At 44.1% G+C, this 23,110-nt stretch overlaps 2 protein-coding genes and 1 long non-coding RNA gene across 4 annotated transcripts in view; 1 reads left to right on the top strand and 2 right to left on the bottom strand.

Annotated features, from left to right (window-relative positions):
• LOC309490589 overlaps nt 1-23,110 on the bottom strand; it is a 232,142-nt gene that overhangs the window by 114,356 nt on the left and 94,676 nt on the right. The window lies entirely within an intron of this gene.
• Nucleotides 10,796-15,148, top strand: LOC309490341 (uncharacterized protein). The gene is made up of 10 exons (XM_082159452.1): nt 10,796-11,352; nt 11,944-12,073; nt 12,288-12,525; nt 12,621-12,891; nt 13,029-13,286; nt 13,716-13,902; nt 14,002-14,250; nt 14,434-14,605; nt 14,739-14,887; nt 14,972-15,148. Exons 1-10 carry the CDS (start codon nt 11,062-11,064, stop codon nt 15,139-15,141), a joined length of 2,115 nt encoding a protein of 704 aa, XP_082015578.1. The 5' UTR covers nt 10,796-11,061; the 3' UTR covers nt 15,142-15,148.
• Nucleotides 15,196-17,192, bottom strand: LOC309490342 (P2X purinoceptor 7). Of its 2 annotated transcripts, XM_082159453.1 has the most exons (5): nt 16,460-17,192; nt 16,127-16,196; nt 15,858-16,012; nt 15,408-15,598; nt 15,196-15,316 (listed from the first exon to the last, which is right to left on the bottom strand). In XM_082159453.1, exons 1-4 carry the CDS (start codon nt 16,582-16,584, stop codon nt 15,442-15,444), a joined length of 507 nt encoding a protein of 168 aa, XP_082015579.1. In that variant the 5' UTR covers nt 16,585-17,192; the 3' UTR covers nt 15,196-15,316; nt 15,408-15,441. The 2 variants fall into 2 exon arrangements, 1 of the variants encoding a protein (XP_082015579.1); XR_014202671.1 differs by lacking the exons at nt 15,196-15,316; nt 16,127-16,196 and having other exon boundaries at nt 15,379-15,598; nt 16,460-17,183.

Here is a 23,110-nt window from a genome sequence, read left to right as displayed (position 1 = left end):
GTGGCATTTGGGGATCTATTTTAGATGCACTAAACATTCCCATGATTTCCTCTGCATCAATGTTGTGTGTTCTGGCGGACTTGGTTTCCTCTTTAAATTTTTCGGTCAGGTCTATCTCAAAATATTTTTTATATTGTCTTTCTAAGACCTCGACAATGGCACCAAGACAAGCTTCCATCATGACCTTGAACAGGTCCTCATCTTTTGGAAGATCTCTCAACTTCGGTAGAGTTTCATCTGAGTCTTTAAGAGCATCTCCAAAAAAATCGTTGCTCTGTGTCAAGAGATCCAAGGGGCTCCTTTGTTCCTTCAGTCGGGTGACCACCTCCTTAACCACAGATATTGCTTCCACATGGTCAATTTGGTTCACTGCTGCCCTGTAGAATTTCTTCATCCATGGACCGGTCAGCAGTTTTCCCAAAAGGCCCAAAACCTGCATCTGAACGTGGCCTGTGGTTGACCTGAAGTCGGAGAGCAAGCTTGCTCGCAAACCGCCACATGATGTTCCTGTCTCCAAAAACTTCATGAAAACAGTGTAATACTGAATGAAGACTCCACAGATGTGGAAAAGAATGTGAAGCCGATTTCCCCTATAACGAGGAAGTATGCCTCTGGGCAATTTCTGGTTGTCCAGGAATGTTACAAAGCCACGTGGATCTCCTTTTCCATCTTTGTATCTTAATTTATTCATTGCCATCACAATGTTTCCAGCAGAACAGTCGTTTCCCCATAGTTTTTTCAATGCCAGTGTATCCTCACATTCTTTTAAAGCGGAGCGGGTTTTGATTGCTATCGAATCTAAGGGATGCAAATGGCAGTTGAGCTCATTTAAAGTTTTATCCCATGATTAATTTACAAGCAGTATTGCAGCGTGGTTGGCCGCGCACCTGTCAGTTAGTGTGTTTGATATGTTGTCAATAATTTTACTTCGTGTGTCCTGATAATCTCCGTTGTAGAAATAGGAATGTACACTGGCCAGATTATCAATTGTTTCTATTATATGGGTACTGTAATCCTCAGCAGTCCCCCCAGGAAGTTCGTCAACAGCTGCAGCATAACACTTTGTTTCTGTTGTTATGTGCACACTATTTACATGGACCCCTTCTTGTGTGGTTGCGTCAAATCCAAGGGTGGTGTTTTTATTTTCGAGTATTTCACGGGTCATCGCTTCCACAGTGGACCTATGAGGCACATCAGTCAAGGCCACTCCAAAACGTGCAGAGAACTTTTTAATAAGCCTAGGGACATTGCTTGTTGGAACCTGGTCTGCTACAGCATCATACACCATCATACGCATATCTGCAGAATACGTTTTTTTGTCCAATTTGGTTTCTTTCTGTTCTGCTTCCAATTGCTTAATTTTCTCTTCAAGCATTAGCTTTTTGTTTTGAAGGTGTATGATTTCCTCTTCTTTCAGCTCCAACTTTGTCTCCAGCTCTTGGATTCTCACTTCACTAGATGACTCTCCCTGTGCATGTGTTTTCTTCTTATATTGTCTTTTCAGTCTTTTGTATTTATTTCTCAAACCTGAAAGGGCTTTAATGGTGTCACTTAAGTTTTGTGCATTGGCTGAAGTGTCTAGCTTTTCTTTTAGTGCAGTAATTTTAGTGTCCTTCCGTTTAATTTTTTGGTTAAGATTTTTCACAGCCTCCCTTTTTTTTGAAAATGAAAAACGTCTAATTGTTTGTAGCTTTTCCCTCTGCATGGCAAGCTGGCGCTGTCGCATGATTTGCAGACTTTTCTTGTATACTTTACAGGACTCGCATTTTGATGTCCTCCTTGTGTTTTTTACAGGAGAAATTACAGAAACCTTTGCAGGAGTAGGTGATGGCTCAGGCTCCATCTCACTTGCATGACTGAGTTGCTTGGTTTCAGATTGCTCCAGTAGGAAGGAAAACTTCTCACGACACATTGAGTCAAATTTTTCAAACACAATCGGCCTCGAAAGCCTTTGAAACCTTTTAATATTTCGCACTACCTTTATAACCGCAGCTTCCAGGAGTCTTACTGGTCCCTGCTCCTCAAATGAAGACAGGAACTTAACAGTCTTTGCCCGGTTACTCTCATATGAGCAAAGATAAAGGTAGACCACATGTCCATTCAAAAGGTCATTTAATGCACCAGGCAGGGAGGAAAAATTGTCCATAACATGTTGCTTGGCTTTTCCTGGTCTGGCGTTGAGATTTGCATTTTGGCCTTTTCTCTTCTGATGCATCTTGACATCTAAAAGGTAATAGAAAATCATTAACATTTTGTATTAAATACAGGCAATGGATAAGCACGGAAGCACAAGCCAATTAGTTTAAATAAGATGCAAATAAATGGCCCAGAACCTCATTATCTACAGGAAAAGACCACATTTTTAATAATTCAAATGATAAATAATTATGTCTTGTATTTTGGGCATTTTAGACAGAACATTTTCAGCTGGTCCTTTAGCTGTTCTAAAAAAATGTATTTGTGCTTTTGGAGTATTTTTTAAGTGATAATTGGCTTATGCGTGTGATGTCATCACAAAATTGAGTGGCTAACCTGCAATGTTATTCTTGTGTTATTCTTTGATTTATCCCTCAATTAGACTTTCTAACTTATGTTTGATTTTGATTTGTCCATTCATTTGAGGATTCATTTCTATTCAGATTTGAATAGAAATAAAAATTGAATCTGCAAGTCTGCATAACCTCTATGCATATTTGATATTCTAATTTATTATTTTAGCACATTGTAATTTTGTATTTACACTTACCCAGATTTTTAAAACATTGGGCAATGGCCCATTGACTTTTTTTTTTAGCTGAGTCACAAATCAAATCCAAGTCTCTCCTGTTTCTCTGCTGCCTCATTCTCCTCCCGCTCTGCTTTCATTCATTCATATTTCATCAAAAAGGAGGTGGCCTTGTTCTCTTACGAGAGGTCTCTCGTACTGCGTAAGATATCTTACGCTAGGGGAAAATCCTTTTCCGCGAGATATTGAAGCCAAAAATTATCCTTAATTTTGTAATAATGCAAAACGCGTTGCAGCAGCAATGCAGACATAGGCGAGACAGCTCGCGCGCCTATTGGCTGCTCTGCGGCAACTGCAGCAGCCTATCGAGCGAGGCCTGGCGTGACGTCAGACCCAATCAGGGCACTTCGCGCCCGCTGCGTCACGTCCCGCCGAAATGGGCGTGGTCTAGGCCTATAAATATCGCTCGCAGGCAGCTATTATCTGATTTTTCATCCTTCAAGCGAAGCACACGCATCGCTGGAGCTGGAGAAGAGGCCGCGCCGTCTGAAAGAGAGCACCTTCAGCGGGACGAGTCACTGAAGTCGCTGGCCGCGCCGCCTTCCTTGCCTTCCTGCTGCGCTTTCCGGCATTATATCCTTTCTCTGCTACTGTGTTTATGTATGTGTGTGTGCTCGCCGCCGCGACACACACTCCCATTGCACTAAAAGAGCTGGGCGTCTTTTTCAAGACGCCCCTTTTCCTGATCACGCAGCTCTCGCACTCGCTGACGGCGACTGCCCTCACTGCGAGTTAGGTACTGCCTATGGTGACTCTGAGGACTCACCTGGCATCCTTCTCCGAGACTGCTCCTCCGCCCCCCCCCCCCCCAACCCGCAAAGCTTGCCGGTTCGCCCGCTTGCCTTGCCTGCTTGGGGGACGATACCTGTTCTCCCTCTGTTCGAGCCGCGCACACCGCGCCGCTCACAGAGGATGTCAGGAGCGGGCGGTCACGGGGCTAGCTTTCTCTCTCTCTCCCTCTGTTCAAGCCGCGCAAACTGCGCCGCTCAACAAGGGAGGCTGGAAGCGGACGGTCAGGGTTAGTTTTTCTTTACGTTATAAGAAAGCTACCCTGCCTTCTGCGCCCCATTCATGCGTCACTCACCGGCGAAAGGAGAAAGGTGTGTTTTTAGTCCCTCCGAGGATGGACTGACCTTCAATTTCTCATACATATTCCCAGTTCCCTGATCATGCGACTGGAAATATCAATATTGCAGCAGGCGAGCCTGTTTTAATACAAGCGCGCCTGCAAGCATACGCCGAAGAAAGCATGTGACGCTCTTATATGCTCGTGCATCCGAAAACCTTTGCGTTCCCCCCCTGTGGCTCAGTGGCGGAATCATTGGTTTTTCACACGAGAGACCGGAGTTCGAATCCCGGTCTAGCGGCAGTTAAAATTATGCCGCCAATGCTTCGCTCTGTCAGTTCCCTGAAAAGCGACTGCAGACGTGCATTTTGCAGCCAACGAGCGCGTTGCACAACCCGCTCGCCTGCACCCAAACACCGTTTCTATGGTTTCCGTGCGTCACTGGCGAAAGGAGAAAAGAGCGTTTTCTGGTCCCCCCGCGGACGGACCGACTTCCTCTTTCTCGTACATTTCTCATTCCCCTCTGAAGTTCGGGCGACTGGAAATGTCAGTATTGCAGTGAGCAAGCCTGGTGTAATACACGCATGCCTGCAAACAAACGCCAGCACGTTGACGCTCTCTTATGCCGTCAATGCTTGCTCTGTCAGTTCCCTGAAAAGGCGACTGCAGATGTGTATTTTGCAGCCAACGAGCGCGTTGTACAACCCGCTCGCCTGCACCCAAACACCGTTTCTATGGTGTTCCGTGCGTCACTGGCGTAAGGAAAAAAGGGAGTTTTTCTGGTCCCGCTGCGGACGGACCAACCTCCTTTTTCCTATACATTTCCCATTCCCCTCTGAAATTCAGGCGACTGGAAATGTCAATATTGCAGTGGACAAGCCTGTTGTAATGCACGCAGGCCTGCAATAAACGCCAGCATGTTGACGCTCTCTGTTTCTATGGCAACTTCTCGCTCGTTCAGTTCCAGTAAATGTGACTGTTCCAGTGTATCCTGCAGTAAACAAGTCGGTTCTGTCACCCGCTTGCCTGCACACAAACGCCGTTTTTACGGCTACCCAGATAAATCCCATAAGTGTGAATTTTTCTGGTGTCCCAGCCACGGCCGATGGTGCTTTATGTGTAAGAAGAATGCCCACTGCCCAGTGCCCATCTCTACACACAAGCACAGCCCGTCACACAGGGCTCGCGCACATGAATCGGCTCAGACCGATTGCGCTTCAAACATGGTGAATGTGCCCACTACCCAGTGCCCACTAACACCACGTTATGCATGTCTCACGGTTTCTGTAAAAACGAAACCAACGTGCACTCGCTTCACGCAAGCGAACGATGCTTTCGGTGTGATAAATGTGCCCGCTGTCCCGCGCCCACATCCACACATAGACATGACAGTTCCCACGGGAACCGCCCAGCCCTCCCCCTCGCGGTTAACCACCGCAGAGGAGTCGAGCGCTGGCAATCTGCCCGCTGTCATCAGCGCGCCCCATGCCTCAAATGTCACGAGCGACACGCTTGTGTTGCAGCACACCGAAGCTTCTCCATCGCTGAGCGAGCGGAGCGCGCTTCGTATTCGACCCCTAGCTATCCATGCAGACGCATGGGCAAAGCTACCCGGGGTTTCGAAGTGGGTGCTGAACATTATGGAAAGAGGCTATTCGCTGCAGTTTCGCCGACGCCCTCGCCGCTATGTGGCGCGCGTCGAGACCACGGTAAAAACAGAAGTAGCACATCTACTTCGAGCCGAAGTGACGAAACTATTGAGCAAAGGGGCCATAGAACCTCTCTCTCAAGATCAGAGCGAGGGAGGGCTATACAGCAGATACTTCCTGGTACCGAAAAAAGACGGGGGTCTCAGACCCATACTAGATCTAAGGCAACTGAACAAAGTGCTTGTGAAGCGACAGTTCAGGATGCTCACGACCAGGCAAATCCTTGTGCAGATTCGCCAAGGAGATTGGTTTGTGTCAATAGATCTGAAAGACGCGTATTTTCAAATACAGATAGCGTCACGTCACAGGCGATATTTGAGATTCGCCTTCGAGGGCCAGGCATATCAGTACACAGTCCTGCCGTTCGGTTTGTCCCTAGCACCCCGTACATTTACGAAGTGCATGGACGCGGCGCTCGCACCCCTCAGAATGAGAGGCATGCGAGTGCTGAATTATTTGGACGATTGGCTGATTCTAGCGCAATCTCGCGCAGTGCTCATAGAACACACGACCATTTTACTCGATCACCTCGAGGATTTGGGTCTGAGTGTCAATTGGGCGAAGAGCTCCCTGTCACCCAGTCAGAAAATATCTTTCCTGGGCACAGAACTGGACTCACTATCCATGATAGCGCGACTATCACAACAGCGCGCGGTAGACATTCGACGCACAGCGAACTCTTTTCGCTGCGGCGCGTCTGTCCCGCTCAAAAGATTTCAGAAGATGCTAGGTCTCATGGCCTCAGCATCGTCAGTACTCCAGCTGGGTCTGCTCCGCATGCGCCTGCTGCAGTTTTGGCTGAAAGCGCGAGTCCCACGCAAAGCGTGGGCACCCGGTTTGCTTCGCCTCAGGGTCAATCAGAAATGCGTTACAGCTCTGAAACCCTGGAAAGCGAACGACTGGTACCAATCAGGTGTAAGCCTGGGGACTTCCTCGAGGGTGAAAGTGGTGTCCACGGACGCGTCCACCTCGGGATGGGGAGCGCTGCTCGAGGGCAGACCGTTCTTCGGCCAGTGGTCAGAACGGGAGAAGCTCCTGCACATAAACTGCCTCGAAATGCTGGCAGTAGACAACGCGCTGACGCGTTTTTGTCCCCAAATAAAAGGTCACCACGTCTTGGTCCGTTCGGACAACATGTCTGTGGTATCCTACATAAATCGCCAGGGCGGCATCAGATCCGAGAAACTGTACAGGCTGGCAGAACGCCTCCTGGTATGGGCTCAGTGCAACCTGCGCTCGCTCAGAGCAGCGCACGTGCCAGGGATCATGAATATAGGACCAGACAGACTGTCCAGGAACAATGTTCCGGCAGGCGAATGGTCCCTACACCCACAGACAGTCCAACTGCTGTGGAAGAAATTCGGCAGAGCGGAAGTGGACCTGTTTGCGTCTCAAGAAAACGCTCACTGTCAAGAATTTTTCTCCAAGAGCAGGAGCGCGCTGTCCCATGTGTGGCCCCGCCGCCCGCTCTATGCTTTTCCCCCCGTCTCTCTCCTGCCTCAGGTGATAGAACGGATCAGGGAAGAAGGATGCTCAGTACTGCTGGTAGCACCGTTCTGGAAAAACCAACCTTGGTTCCCAGCCGTGATGCAGTTAGCAAGTACTGCCCCGTGGCCAGTACCAGTGAGGAGAGATCTCCTCTCACAGGCCCGCGGCTCCATCTGGCATCCTCACCCGGATCTATGGTCCCTTCATGTCTGGGCCATCAACGGGTACATGTTGGACTCCCTAAAGGAGTATTAAACACGATCACGCAGGCTAGAGCTCCGTCTACAAGACGACTCTATTCTTCGAAATGGTCAGTGTTTTCGGGCTGGTGCACAGCCCGTGGTGTGTCACCCACAAATTGTGATGTGACGGAGGTGCTTTCCTTCCTACAAGAGCTGTTGGATGGGGGCAGGGCCCCCTCCACGCTCAAAGTTTATGTGGCGGCTATAGCAGCGTTCTCAGAAACAACGCTTGGTCAGTCAATAGGAAGGAACGATTTAGTCATCCGCTTCCTTAAAGGAGCTAAGAGACTGAATCCTCCCAGACCTCCCTCAGTCCCCGTATGGGACCTTTCTACGGTTCTGGAAGCCATGAAAGGTGCGCCATTTGAGCCTTTACAGTCAATCGATTTGAAACACCTGTCTTTCAAAACGGTGTTTTTGCTGGCTCTCGCTTCGGTGAAGCGCATAGGGGATCTGCACGCGCTCTCTGTGAGCGCGGCGTGCATGGAGTTTGGGCCCAATGACTCAAAAGTTATACTCAAACCTAAGCACGGTTATGTTCCAAAATCCCTCAACACACCGTTTAGGGCGCAGATTATCTCTCTGTCAGCCCTACCGGTCCCTGATGAGGAAAGAGACGCGAGCCTCCTTTGCCCAGTCAGGGCATTACGAGCTTATGTGTCTCGCTCGTCTGTTTTCAGACAGACGGAACAGCTCTTTGTTTCGTTTAGCGGACGTTCTAAGGGACTAGCCGCGTCGAAACAGAGCCTATCCAGATGGATAGTTGATGCTATAGCGCTGGCATACGCCTCCAAGGGCATGCAGTGCCCTTTGGGTGTCAGAGCGCATTCCACAAGAGGCATGGCCTCTTCGTGGGCTTGGTCAAGTGGGATTGCCTTGCAAGATATTTGTATGGCGGCAGGCTGGGCCTCCCCGTCTACATTTATAAGGTTTTGTAACCTAGAGGTTCCCGCCCTGCAGGCCAGGCTGCTGTCGGTCTAAACTACCAGTATTATCTGACCTGATGCGTTCAGCTCAGAATGCTGCGTTTACTGAGCACAGCTCAATTTTCGACAGTTTAAAGCTGGGCAAACTGTGTAAGACCCACATTTTTTCCCATCAGTTCAGGCCGTACCCCGCCCTGTCTGTATGATGAAATTTGCGTCCCTTCAACGCTACTTTATGTGGAAAAGTGAGGCTGCACCCCTCCTTCTTCCCGGACTCTCTGTGAGTTCACTGAGTGATTGTGCACTATATGTACCCCGGGCTTTCGCCCTTGGGTCTTTGGTGTCAGATCTCAGCATGCACGGCGTTTTACACTGGGTCCCCTAGCGTAAGATATCTTACGCAGTACGAGAGACCTCTCGTAAGAGAACGTACTCGGTTACTAACGTAACCTCGGTTCTCTCTAGAAGAGGGAACGAGTACTGCGTATCTTGCCGTGCATGCACACGCTCTGGTTGCTTCGATGATGAAAAACCAGATAATAGCTGCCTGCGAGCGATATTTATAGGCCTAGACCACGCCCATTTCGGCGGGACGTGACGCAGCGGGCGCGAAGTGCCCTGATTGGGTCTGACGTCACGCCAGGCCTCGCTCGATAGGCTGCTGCAGTTGCCGCAGAGCAGCCAATAGGCGCGCGAGCTGTCTCGCCTATGTCTGCATTGCTGCTGCAACGCGTTTTGCATTATTACAAAATTAAGGATAATTTTTGGCTTCAATATCTCGCGGAAAAGGATTTTCCCCTAGCGTAAGATATCTTACGCAGTACTCGTTCCCTCTTCTAGAGAGAACCGAGGTTACGTTAGTAACCGAGTACGTTTTACAGCCCATTGCTAAATCTTTTGTAAATTAGACACTCAGTTAATTAACCCCTATATTTCACATCAATACATTTCTGGCCCGATTAATACATCTTAAAAACTGACAGTGAACAAACGATTCCGGCCACCGGCACACATTCTCCGCTACTGCCTACAGTGCGACTCATCTTTTTTTTTTCTTGTGCGCACAGAGCACAGAGGACCGGCTGCTAAGCTCCCATCCTTAATTTAAAAGATGGATTTTGGTTGATTCATGCCATTTCCAGTTGTGTAAGTATATACAGAGTTATATATATATACAGAGTTAACAATTCTAACGCCAGTGGAGGAAAGAAAGTGGAGGAGACCACACAAAAAGTTAAGCGGACACGACGCGCGGCATTTTGACAGCTCTTCTACAGGTAACGTTCAGTGTCGGTAGTCATAAAAAAAGTGGGGGAGTTTAAATGGCCATGAAACTTTGTACAGCACACCACAAACATATGTTCTTTATGTCCACCTACCTCTGAGAAGTGTCCAAAATGGGTGAAAATAATTTCTTGACAGTTGAATTCTTCCGTCTTGTTTAAAATCGCCGTTCAGGAGGAAAATGCAGCCTGACTAGCAAAAATGTAAAACAAATGTTCAGCCGAAAACCCTAATGGCATGATTGGCTAAAAATAATCAAGGATTCCCACAGCGAGCCAATGAAAACAACGCATTTGAGGAGACCCGCTCAGAGTGATGAGGGAAAATCCAGCACAGAGATTTGGGACAAAATGGCGGGCGCTATTTATTGATATGTCCACATACCTATATATTTTGCCTAGTTTTGGCTAGCTTTTGACATCTTACAGGAACGATTGCCTTACAATATCCCTAACATTTGTGTATACGCTCAAGTGTAAACTTTTTTAAATGTGATATTACTCTTTAAACATATTTGTATATTAAATATATTTCACTCAGTTTTGATTAGCTAATGACACTGGTTAAAATGCTAAAATACTGCCTTATGCGTAATGTAGCATGTTTGTGAATATCTGCTTAGGTGTAATGTGATTTAGTGCAAATATATTTCAGCCTCTGGTAAAATATGTGATATTGTCTAAATACATTATATTTTTATATGTTCGGTTTTGGTTAGCCTATGACAGTGTTTATCATGCTTCAATACTGCCTTATGCACAGATGTTTGTGAATCTAGGTGTACATTTTTTTAAATGTAGCGATGTGTCGTTCGCGAACGATCCGTTCATTGCGTGCGTCACTAAATGCGTGCGGTGTATATCGCCCATCAACAGATACTCGCGGTGACGGTCTACGGCCCATTATATATTTCTCCATCCTATGGCCCATCAACAAAACATTGTGTGTCCATAACCATCAATTGCTCATCAGTTTACTTTGAATAATGTATGCTAACAGTTTTTTTTTGTTGTTGTTTTTTTTAGGAATGTGTCAAGCTCTCCTTCTCCAGCACCCCGCAGAGGGGCACGCAGGTGTCGTTCAGTTCTCAGTGCGATGGAGAATCATCCCGAGTAAGTCCACAGACGTAATATTTACAGATTTAATTGTGTTTACATCGTCATAATGTAACAATCCGCCCTTTAATGTTCTTTTTAAACAGCTGTGTTACTATAAACGCACAAGGGGATCTTTGGAATGAAAGCAGTAATCACAGATACCACAAAACTTCAACAATGTCACATACTCAATGCTTTCTTAAAGACCCACTCCGATGAAAATCATGTTTTTCTAGGTGTTAACATGTTCTTGTAGCATTTTTCTCATGTTAGAGGACATATCTTGAGAAAAATAAGCTCAAAGTTGTATTTCTGAGTATTTCTGCATTCAAATGTCGGTGAATCAGTAGCAGACGCTAAAATGCCGTTTAAAATAGACTGGAGTTGTGACGTAGTAACTCCACTGGGCGGGGCCACAAGCTCATAAGTCCCGCCCGCTCAGGTTCTGAGGAGTAGAGAAGACGATGGCGGATCAACACCTATGTGCGGTAGCGGGTTGCAATTCTAAGAGGAGAGATAGTGGTATTAGCTTTCATGCTTTACCCAAACATGTTGCTGTAAGAGATAGATGGATTATGTTCCTTGGTCACGGCAATGTTAAAAACCACACATCGGTTTGCGGTCAGCACTTCACTGAAGAATGTTTCACTAACTGTCAGAAGAAAAAAATGGGCTTCGTCACTAAATTATTTTTGAAGCCTGATGCAGTGCCTTCCATCAAGACACCATCAACTGGACAGCCTGTGTCTTTACCGGTAAGTTTATTTATTTTTTTTCTGTCGGGAGCTAGTTCAACGATCCCGCCTGTTTGCTAGCACAGTGCGGCCAAAGTGGCGCTTTTCTGTCAGGAGCCAATTCAACGATCCCGCCTGTTTGCTCGTTACATCAGCTAACGTTATCTACCTGGCAAAAAAAGCCAGTGCTGCATTATGTAAATAAGTCACTTTTCACTGTCTATTAAGCGTCATCTAAATTCCGCGCTCGTTCAAGTAACGTTAGACTAGCACACGCAGGGTGGCGACGAGTTTAGCCTGTCGCAGTCGTTTCATCACTCGTGAGAGAGTCAGTTTTTCAGATAGAGCGGTGACAGTAGCGTCATAATAATCCCGAAATTCCGATCAATCCACTGATACTAAATATGCCGCGAATATGCGATACTTTTACCGCGACGTCTCGGAGTGAAAATATGATTGGTGATAACTTTGATTAACTTCGGATAATAATAATTAACGTGTATATAATACTGTAATGCTCCTATATTGACTATATGACTTCTACCTTACTGAGAAAAGTGTATGATTAATGGTAAAGTTATTTATTGTGTTCTGTTTTCGCTGTTTCTTCAGAGTAACGTCACTTCTGCGGCGGCCACACAGACAAGAGATGTAGGCTGTCAGTGGGAGCCACAGAAGAGGGGAAGGTCAACTGTGGCCACCCAGCTGTCAGAGTATACTCTCAAATCCATTCGAAGTAAAGGTAAGTGTTGCTTTGTGTAATGACATGATCTAATGATTTCTATTGTTTTTAATATTTTTAGATATTCTTTGTATGCACCGTTTCGAAAAATTGAATATGTGAATGTCACTTATTATTATGAAAATAGTGACACCGGATGTGTATTGACCCCTGGACTGTAATATGTAGTCATAGTAATACATGTCTGTTCATATTTAAAATTGTCATATTACAGCTATCCAAGTCAATCCATCCACCAGTTCCTTTGGAAGCAATACTGAGGTGAAAGCAGAGTTTGGAGGATTTACTTCAACACCGGACAAGACAAGGCCCCCACCTTTGAAAAGGAGACGCCTTGAGACATTGCTGGATGACACAGAGGATCTGGATGATGCTGAGGAAGAACCAGTTGACAGTTCTCAGTCAACATATCACCCCAGCATGTCTTCTTTGAGTGACTCAACCATTGTCAGGTGATCACTTACTTTGTAGTCGAATTGCTGTATTATGTTTTATGAAAAGAGAGATGAAGAAATATGATATATTTCATCCTCCACCCACCCCACAGCCCTCCAACACCAATACAAGATATTGTAAAATATCTTGTATATGAAGATTGCCTCCTTGCTCTGTTCCATGACTGTCCAATTTGTCAGCGGACATGTAAGCTGGAGAAGTATGTCAGGGGAACATTTTTGTCAATCAGACAGAAATGTCCTTTCTGTGACTATTCCAGGCAGTGGAAAAGTCAGCCGATCATCGGCAGCACCCCAGCAGGCAACCTGCAGTTATCTGCTGCAGTACACTTTACTGGCACGTCATTTAGACAGATCAGCAAAGTAAGTAACAGTACATAAATATGAATAAATGTAGCAAGAAGTGGATAAAAATATACAGCATTAATGGACGTATGTGTGTGTACTTTCTGTCTAATTTCAAAACATAATCAACTCATCAAGATTTGGTTGTGTTACAGGTTCTGTCTGCACTTAAAGTCTGCAACATAGTAGAGAGCACATATTTTCTCCATGCCTCATCATTTATGGAGCCATGTGTTTTCGCTGTGTGGAAGCAGACCCAAGCAGACCTGATCCAGGAAACAAAGAGTAGGCCTGGGGGAGCCGAGCTTGGGGGTGACATGAGAGCCGACAGCCCGGGACACTGTGCAAAATATGGCTCTTACTCAATGATGGACCTCAACACGGGAAAAATTATTGATGTCCAGTTGGTGCAGGTGAGATTATGGCACATGCCCACTTAGTCCAAAAGGTACAGGATATTGTCTTGTACTTTTGTGCATTTTTTGTTATTTAATTGCTTGAGGATTGAGCACCCATTCACACTTTTTTGAGGGTTGAGGCCGTTTGGACTACATGCTCACGTAGAAATGGTAAAGTTTGATTTCCCCCAGAAGTCTAGGAGCCCAATAAAAACATTTAATTTATTTCTGAATTAGATTTTATTCATTTATGCTCATGTGCAAAACCTGAATAATTCACAGTTTAAAATTGATCTATGAAAATAAATGTCACATGGTGAATATGACAGTCTGACCTTCTGCATTAATCATTTATTTTAATATCTCACCTATGACAGAATGTTGATGTGAAATAGAAAAAAAAAATCATGTGTTTGTGAAATATTGTTTTCTCTATCCCCACAGAGTAACGAATGTGGCGGCAGTGCCAAAATGGAGAAAGAGGGCCTGATTAGGAGTCTCGATTTCCTGGAAAAATCTGCTGTGAAAGTTGCATCAATTGTTACTGACAGACACTCTCAAATCCAGAAGTTTTTGAGAATTGAGAGGAACGATATTGAGCACTTTTATGATGTTTGGCATGTTGCCAAAGGTGAAGTAAATTAAAAAAATTGTTATTCACATGGTTCTTGAACTTTGATATACACGGTGCCATGTAACAGACTTCCATTTGCTCATTCTCGCCATTCAGGTGTTTCGAAGAAAGTAGAGGCTCTGGCAAAGATGAAGGACTGCAATGAGTTAAAGAGATGGCAGCAGAGCCTGGTAAACCATCTGTACTGGTGTGCCATCTCTTCCTCATCGGGTGAAGAAGCTGTAGCTAAGTGGACCTCATTCAGTAATCATGTCCAGAACATCCACAGCCATGACAACGTCCTCTTCCCTGAGTGTCTGCACCCTGCCTTGGATGGAAGCCGCCCGAAAAAGTGGTTGAAATCAGGCATGTAATCTCAAGATCATTTAGTGTACCGGTATCCATGCTTTTGTTTTCTATAAATAATACATATCAACATTAATTTGCCAACTTGTTTGTGCTATTGCACAACTTTCCTAAAAGTGATATTGGATATGTGTATGGAAAAAGAATATTCTAATATTAATGCTATCAATATTTTAATTGCAGCATCAACGGCTTTATTTAAACTGCAGAGGATTGTGTCAAACAAATACCTCTTAAAAGGTGTGGCAAAACTCAGCCCAAAGCACCAAACATCGGCCATTGAGGGTTTCCACAGCGTTATTCTGCGATTTGCCCCCAAAAATGTCGTCTTCTCCTACAGGGGAATGCTATGCAGGTAAACAGAAGTAAATTTATTTGTTATTTTGAAAAGCACACACCTGTCTCTCACCTATATTCTTAGTTGAATCCAGGTTGGAATTTATTCATTTGTTTTTTCGGATGGCCATTTTATATATTTGTGATTTCAGGTTGTATCTCGCTTCGCTGCATTTTAATGAAAATGGAAACAAGGAACAGCTGACGTCTAGAGACGGAACACCAGCATACAAGATCAAATACCCCAAGCACAAGAAAGGAAAACACACGATCCAGCCACTGAAGAAAAAACCATCATATGGTAGATTAAAGACATATCAATAATTGTTTTATTTTTATTTATTTTTTTGGTACATACAGATTAATGATTATCTTTTCTTCCCAGCCTATGTGGACAACCTAATGCGCGTCTTCTTCGACGAGGTGCTGCATGAACCAGCAAAATTCACTGTTGAGATTCAGGAACTGAAGATCCCAGACACCCTGTGTTCTCAGTTCCACAGACCAGACAAGCAAGAGGCTGTTGCTGCCTATGTATCTCGCTTCAGCCACTGATGCACTTTATTTTGCGTCTTGGTAGACCTCAAACACAAATGACATGGCAGTCTATTCTTTCTGGTTGATTATTTTAATTCATATGATGTTTAATTTCAATCATTAACAGACAGTGCCTGGAGTCAGGGTCAGGACAAGATAGATAGATAGATAGATAGATAGATAGATAGATAGATAGATAGATAGATAGATAGATAGATAGGATATAGATAGATAGAATATAGATATAGATAGATAGAATATAGATATAGATAGATAGAATATAGATATAGATATAGATATATATAGATATAGAGAGATCTAGTGGTGTAAGAAGCCAACATAATTTCCCTCAGGGTCTGGATACTGCTGGCGGATGCTGACCACGACACAGGATGGGATCACTATTCTATTGCCATGGCCCAAGTACCCCCACACCCAGCTGACAAACTGGCGGTAGGCCAGATACCTCCTCTGCCTGTGAAAAAATGCAAGATTATAACTACTGTATATACTTAAATGTATACTTTAATAATAATAATAATAAAATGTGATTACTGTTTTAGTAAATCATTATTTGTTGCAATATTTTGTACTACAAAAATCTGAAATGCAGACATTTTTGACACAACACGATGTGGGATCTTGTGATTTCTCCTATGCATCTTTTGATGTGCAGGAACTGTATTTTAGTATTATATATTTTATTACTGAATAGGAAACAGTATTTTACTTACGCATTATAAACATTTATTAGCAAAGGGCCGTGGAGGGCTCTGAAAATATTTAGGGCGTTCTCAAGTGCAAATTCATCCAGGCACACTGGCTCTAATCCTGGGTGAAGACTCATACAGGTAGGAGGCTGCAGTAGAGCCCTTAGTTTGACAACAACCTAAAAGGGGAGAAATACCGACAGCATCAATTATGTGGACAGTGGCCTATATTGGAGACAAAATAATTATCAATACAATTGTAAATAAGTAATTTATAGCATCATATAATCTACCTTGGGTATTTCCCAGCAGCAAATATTCTCAGAAACAATGGGCATTGTAATGCATTTACCACATGAGCACCTGATGGGGGAGGGGGGGAATAATAAATACATGCACAATTTAACTTTAGACTTAGGTTTTCAATGTGCTCTATATGTGAACTTAAATTTAGATTTGATTCTGCAGCACTATGATTTATTCTTTGTGTGATAGCTATGAAAACTTCAAAAAGGCTAATCTGACTAAATGTTTGGAGCATGTCCACAAACATATTTATTTACTAACATGTTATTAGGAGATATTGGCCTGAAAATAGTCAGTTCAAGAGATTACAAAGACAATACCATTCTGATACATCCACTTGTAGACGACTTGAACTATGTACGTCCTCTTGTTCATCTTGTTCCTCGTCCGAGCTGGCATCTGGCTCAAAACTGTAGGGCTGGATAGCTCCAATATTGTTCTCCATTTTTGTTGCAATGGTAATGACAGGTTGGGGGTGAAAAACTAGGTGACAGCTAGCGGTAATGACAGGTTGGGGTTGAAAAGCTAGGTGACAGCTAGCGGGAGGGAGAGAGATTTCTCAGCAACGAGGAGGGGGAGGGTCGTCTCCGTGCCAACGGCTCCGCCCACAACGCAGAGGCGAATTGCTAATGAGCTACTGCCGCTCTGCTGAAGCGAAGTCCCAGAAAACGGCACAGGTTTTGTGATTTTGGCTAAAAATGGCATAATCATAATTTAAAGACCACTGAGAATGTTTAAAAATAGCTCAAAAATATGATCGGAGTGGGACTTTAAACAGATAAATATGCCTAAGAAAAAGGTGTAAAGAAGTTGATAAGGCACACAGCAACAAACAAATATTCAGACGGCGCTGAACATCATCAACAAAAGACTCACCCAACAGTTCAATTGAATGACGCGCTTAGCGCGGTATATTATAAAGGAATCAAATATCCCGTGCAACCCCACAATTCCCCCTTTCTTGTCCCAGTCCACAAAATTAAACTAAAAGTTCCAACTCAAAGAAACCTTCCAGGCTGGCTCAGGACCGCGCTACAGTCTTTCCAACCAGGAAACAGTTAGTCCACGAGATTAATCCTTTGTCGGAACGTAACGGAAAAAACGTAATCCACAACAACAACAAAAAAAAGGAAAAAAGTAGAGCGTTGATCCAGTGGTATACCACACCAACAAGATACAAAAATGAAGCTGATCTCACCAGCTCCGTAGATCGTCGGACAATGTTAACTCACACAGTTGGCAAGTTTGGGTCCGAGCACGTCCTCTTACCGGAGACGCGCACACGAATAAACAGTCCAGGTGGTTGAATAAATTTCTGTCCTTCTCTCCCCCATTAAAGCAGTCTCTTAACATATCGGCTGACCAGGCTCTCAAACCATAAGGAACAGGCTTTAAATCTCTATAGCTGCAGCAAACAATGGCGCCATCTGTTCAAAACACACCCCTCCTTTGCTGATTCTCTCCACCCCCTTAAGTAAGCTTGAACGCGCCGCCATAGGAATTGCGGGCGGCCAAGGCCTTAAAGAGACATCCCACATTCTTACCAAAATACACAGTGGAAACTAAATATATTACACAGAAATACATACCAGTATCATTCATCATACATAAACATTATATGTAACCAATGTAATACGTTCTGAGCAACCATAAGCGTTCCTGTTCCAAAGGAACACTTAAATTAAAGTGACAGTGTCACAATAATATAAAAGTACATATTCTTGTGTGATATTACAAAAAACTGTTGTCTTTTTTTTAATCCATGGCCATTAGTGATCGATAATGATAATAATACAGTGTCTTTGATTGTGTTATCAGTATGCTCACAGTGTGTTTTGTTTTGTTTTTTACAGATGTGACAATGAACTTGTCCAAGCACCTGTCCCGAAGAGAGCCAAGGCTAACCAGCAGGCAAGCAACAGGCAGTCCACTCTGGCATGGAAAACAGAGACTGATGTTGACATGGTTTGTTTATTTTGCTCACATTTGATTTGCTTAGAGCCCGCATCAACGGGGCATAAGCATTTACTGTGAGATACCTGCCTTTACTTTTGTTTATTTATCGCTCGAGTTTGTAAGAACTCGCCCAACATGATATAAACAACAAGTCCTTTCGCGGATATTCCCCCATTAAATCAATAGTTTACTCACCTGATTATTAGCAAATCAGCCCTTCCAACAAACAGAGCGCATATGTGTAAAACAGTGCGTGTCATAGGAGACACAGTCAGTTGGAGTAGAGCTGCACAATTCTGGATAAGTTGAGGATCACGACTTAAATTCAATTTTAACATTTTACATTTTTATGAATGATTCAATGACTCACTCATAAAAACGTCACTTGTTTGATTACTGAATGATTCAGTGTTTTTGAACGAATCTCTTGAATGAATGATTCAGTGACAAATAAATGTAGATTTCGCATTGTTTGTAAACTCTGGTTGACTCAATAATATGCCAATTCAGAGTTCTTCTCATTGCGTGAAACTGACTGTTAAACGTTTAGGGACCCCAGTTATGCCACTGCTGAATGTAAAGCATGCTATTGTCACAGTTTGTGACACAATTAAACCATTTAGTGACCACTTGTGCATGGAAGGGGGATTTTCATTAAGAGTGAAAGATGAAGTTGAACACTTAAGATGTTATTTTTTTTAAATGTGTGTCTGGCCCAAGAAAACGCATCCCACACCACAAGAGCGCCTGCTTTCAATATAATATGCATTACTTGAATGCTTTAATTATTTTGACAGCTACCTTTGCTGTTTGAAATTCTCATGGCAATGAACTCAATTTAGTAATGTTCATGTTATAGTAATTGTTTCATTTGTTACATTTATAGCCCCACATAAAATGTATATAGTACATATATAAATGTTGATTACGTATTATATAGTTACATTTATAGCCCATAATAATTCAGTCACTCATGTTGTTGTGTTTTTTTTATTTAGTTTTTTTATGTAGATACCAATAATGACTGCCCAGACCTGTGGACAGCCAAACAAAAAGAAGATTTTAAATCCAAGTACCCTTGGTTAGGATACAAAAACGTTTAGGTAGATTGTTAGTTTTGACAGCTTCTAAAACAGTGAACACAGAGAAATATACAATTTGTGTGCTTGCATGTATGTGGGAGAAATGGACACTACACACATACAAATATGAATACAGTAGTTACATTGTTTATGCTTCACAGGGTGCCTGGTCTGTAGCAGTGTGAACTCCATTGGGATCGTCAAGGATCGTCATCGTCAAGAAGATCCAAGATGGCGCCGCGGATGGCTGCCTCGGTGTGGAGCTCTCCAGTTATTGTGTTGTTTTTGTTGGTTTGTTCTGCGTTTAGTCATTCTTTTCCTATCAGTTTCACCAAAGACGAACTACTGGACATTAGGAAACACACACCAGACAACTTTTTCACAGATTTTGATTACTCAGACGTTTTACTGGACATTCTCGTCGGAGGGGCAGCGGTGTTGTTCAAACGCGCGGTCAGACGCAAACGCGGGAAGCGCGCTGGCGCGCTGGTTAAACTCCGCGAGCGCGGCCTCCGCACTGCACTCCCTAGTATTCATCTTGCGAATCTCCGATCTCTTCCTAACAAAATGGACGAACTTCTTCTCCTCACCCGCACTAACAAGGATTTTTTAAACTCCGCTGCTCTGTGCTTCACTGAAACCTGGCTGAGTGAAGCCATACCGGACAACGCACTACATCTGCCGGGCTTTCAGCTGTTCCGAGCGGATCGCATCGCGGAACTAACGGGGAAAACGAGAGGTGGTGGATTGTGTTTCTACATTAACGAAAGTTGGTGTTCAGATGTAACAACACTGAAGAAGATGTGCTCTCCTAATTTAGAGGCACATTTCATAAACTGTAAACCTTTCTACTCGCCGCGGGAGTTTTCCTCATTCATTCTCGCGAATGTTTACATTCCTCCAGACGCGTGTGTGAGCGCGGCGATACAACAGCTGGCTGAACATATAGCTGAAATGGAACAAAGGTACCCAGACTCTCTTTTAATCATTCTTGGGGATTTTAACAAAGCAAATCTCTCCCGTGAACTGCCAAAATACAGACAGCATGTTACATGTCCTACCAGAGACAGTAATATATTGGACCACTGTTACACCACGATAAAGAATGCGTATCACTCCGTCCCACGGGCAGCTTTGGGGCTCTCTGATCATTGTTTGGTTCATCTTATACCGACCTACAGGCAGAAACTGAAATCAGCTAAACCTGTAATAAGGACTGTAAAAAGATGGACCAACGAAGCAGAGCAGGATCTACAGGCCTGCTTCGATTGCACTGATTGGACTGTTTTTGAAGCTGCAGCCACCGATCTGGATGAGCTCACAGATACTGTAACATCATATATCAGTTTCTGTGAGGATACATGCATTCCTACCAGGACATTCTTATCATTCACTAATGATAAACCATGGTTTACTGGGAAACTCAAACAGCTTCGTCATGCCAAAGAGGATGCTTACAGAAGTGGGGATAAAATCTTGTATAACCAGGCCAGAAACAGACTGACAAAGGAGATCAGAGTTGCTAAAAGAAGCTACTCTGAAAAGCTGAAAACCCAGTTTTCAGCCAACGACCCGGCATCAGTCTGGAGAGGCCTGAGGAACATCACCAACTACAAATCACCATCCCCCCGATCTGTGGAGAATCAACAACTGGCTGACACTCTCAATGCATTCTATTGCAGGTTTGAGAAGCCCAGACTCACACCTCACACCCGCTCTGATGTGCACTTCACACATCCACCATCACCTCCTGCAACCCCTCTCCTCCCCCCTTCTGCCATCCAACCTGAGCTTAAGGTCTGTGTGGAGGACGTGAGCCGAGTCTTCAAAAAACAGAAGACTAGGAAAGCTTCAGGCCCAGACGGCATCTCATCTGCTTGTCTAAAAGCCTGCGCTGACCAACTGGCCCCAGTCTTCACGCAGATCTTCAACAGATCATTGGAGCAGTGTGAAGTTCCCTGCTGCTTCAAACGCTCCACTATCATTCCGGTTCCCAAAAAACCTAAAATCACTGGACTTAATGACTACAGACCTGTCGCTCTCACGTCTGTGGTCATGAAGTCGTTTGAAAGACTGGTGTTAGCCTTTCTGAAGGACATCACTGGACCCCTGCTGGATCCCTTTCAGTTTGCTTACAGAGCAAACAGGTCTGTGGATGATGCAGTCAACATGGGACTGCACTATATCCTGCAACATCTTGACAGACCTGGGACTTATGCACGGATCTTATTTGTGGACTTCAGTTCGGCCTTCAATACCATCATCCCTGATCTTCTCACAGCCAAACTGACTCAGCTCTCCATGCCATCCTCAATCTGTCAGTGGATCTCCAGCTTCCTGACCGACCGGCAGCAGCGAGTGAGACTGGGGAAGCTCACATCCAGGACCCTCACCATCAGCACTGGCGCCCCCCAAGGGTGCGTTCTCTCCCCACTGCTCTTCTCCCTGTACACTAATGACTGCACTTCTAAAGACCCCTCTGTCAAGCTCCTGAAATTTGCAGACGACACCACCGTCATCGGTCTCATCCAAAATGGTGACGAGTCTGCTTACAGACTGGGGGTTGAACAGCTGGCTGTCTGGTGCAGCTATAACAACCTTGAGCTGAACACGCTCAAAACAGTGGAGATGATTGTGGATTTCAGGAGAAAATCCCCAGCACTCCCCCCTCTCACCATCATGAACAGCACTGTGGAAGCAGTGGAGTCATTCAGGTTCCTGGGCTCTACCATCTCTCAGGACCTGAAGTGGGCAAATCACATTGACTCCATTGTGAAAAAGGCCCAGCAGAGACTGTACTTCCTTCGCCAGCTGAAGAAGTTCAATCTGCCACAGGAGCTGCTGATCCAGTTCTACTCAGCCGTCATTGAGTCTGTTTTAAGCACTTCCATCACTGTCTGGTTTGGTTCAGCTACCAAATCGGACATCAGGAGACTACAACGGACAGTCCGGACAGCAGAGAGGATTATTGGTGCCCCCCTGCCAACCCTCCAGGACCTGTACTCTTCCAGAGTGAGGAAGAGAGCAGGTAAAATCATCACAGACTCCACTCACCCTGGACACCCCCTGTTTGAACTGTTACCGTCAGGACGGCGACACAGATCACTGGCCACAAGAACATCCAGGCACAGGAACAGTTTCTTTCCACAGGCCATTTCCCTTCTGAACACTTAACATGCCCCCCAAGGCATATGCCTGTAAGTGCAATACTCCCACTGTCTAGTGCAATATTCTCTTAACTCAGGTGATATTTATATTTATATTATTCATACTACTCAAAATACTGTAAATATGTTCATAATCTGTAACATGCACTAGACTCCCACTGTCTAGTGTAATATTCTCTAACTCAGGTGATATTTATATTTATATTATTCATACTACTCAAAATACTGTAAATATGTTCATAATCTGTAACATGCACTAGACTCCCACTGTCTAGTGTAATATTCTTTAACTCAGGTGATATTTATATTTATATTATTCATACTTCTCAAAATACTGTAAATATGTTCATAATCTGTAAATGTTTATTCAGACTAAACCCAACTGTGACCCCTTTTTTTTTTACTTTTTATACTATTTTTATTTTATTTTTTTTAAATATATTTTATTCTTAGAATTTGTATTACTATGTTTCTTGTTGTATTTGTATTTGTATATGTGCACTGGAAGCTTCAGTACCAAGAAAAATTCCTTGTGGGTGCAAGCACACTTGGCAATAAAGCTCTTTCTGATTCTGATTCTGATTCTGAGCAAGGTGTATCTCTCAAAAGAATGGATGAACTTTGAAATTCAAGCATCTGGCCAGGGAAGTAGAGAGACAAGACTGTCAGTCTTGAGAAATAAGGTGAGGAAACAATCAGGTTGTGAAGATGAGAGAACAACAGAAAGAAGCGGTCATTGAGAATGCGGTGGAGGCTATGTCTGAGT

Source organism: Leuciscus leuciscus, assembly GCF_965113295.1.
Source record: "Leuciscus leuciscus genome assembly, chromosome: 25".
Taxonomy (NCBI): Eukaryota; Metazoa; Chordata; class Actinopteri; order Cypriniformes; family Leuciscidae; genus Leuciscus; species Leuciscus leuciscus.
Note: the sequence above shows the minus strand (reverse complement) of the source record. Positions and strands in the feature narration are given on the sequence as shown.

Excerpts from the sequence above, each read along its gene's own strand:
- LOC309490341 (XM_082159452.1), top strand. The coding sequence starts at position 11,062 with ATGGCGGATCAACACCTATGTGCGGTAGCGGGTTGCAATTCTAAGAGG. Across the intron at positions 12,526-12,620 it reads AGTGACTCAACCATTGTCAG|CCCTCCAACACCAATACAAG; the intron begins GTGATCACTTAC and ends CCCACCCCACAG. Across the intron at positions 14,606-14,738 it reads TACAGGGGAATGCTATGCAG|GTTGTATCTCGCTTCGCTGC; the intron begins GTAAACAGAAGT and ends TTGTGATTTCAG.
- LOC309490342 (XM_082159453.1), bottom strand. The coding sequence starts at position 16,584 with ATGGAGAACAATATTGGAGCTATCCAGCCCTACAGTTTTGAGCCAGAT. Across the intron at positions 16,013-16,126 it reads GCTGCTGGGAAATACCCAAG|GTTGTTGTCAAACTAAGGGC; the intron begins GTAGATTATATG and ends CTCCCCTTTTAG. Across the intron at positions 15,599-15,857 it reads CTAATAAATGTTTATAATGC|GCAGAGGAGGTATCTGGCCT; the intron begins GTAAGTAAAATA and ends ATTTTTTCACAG.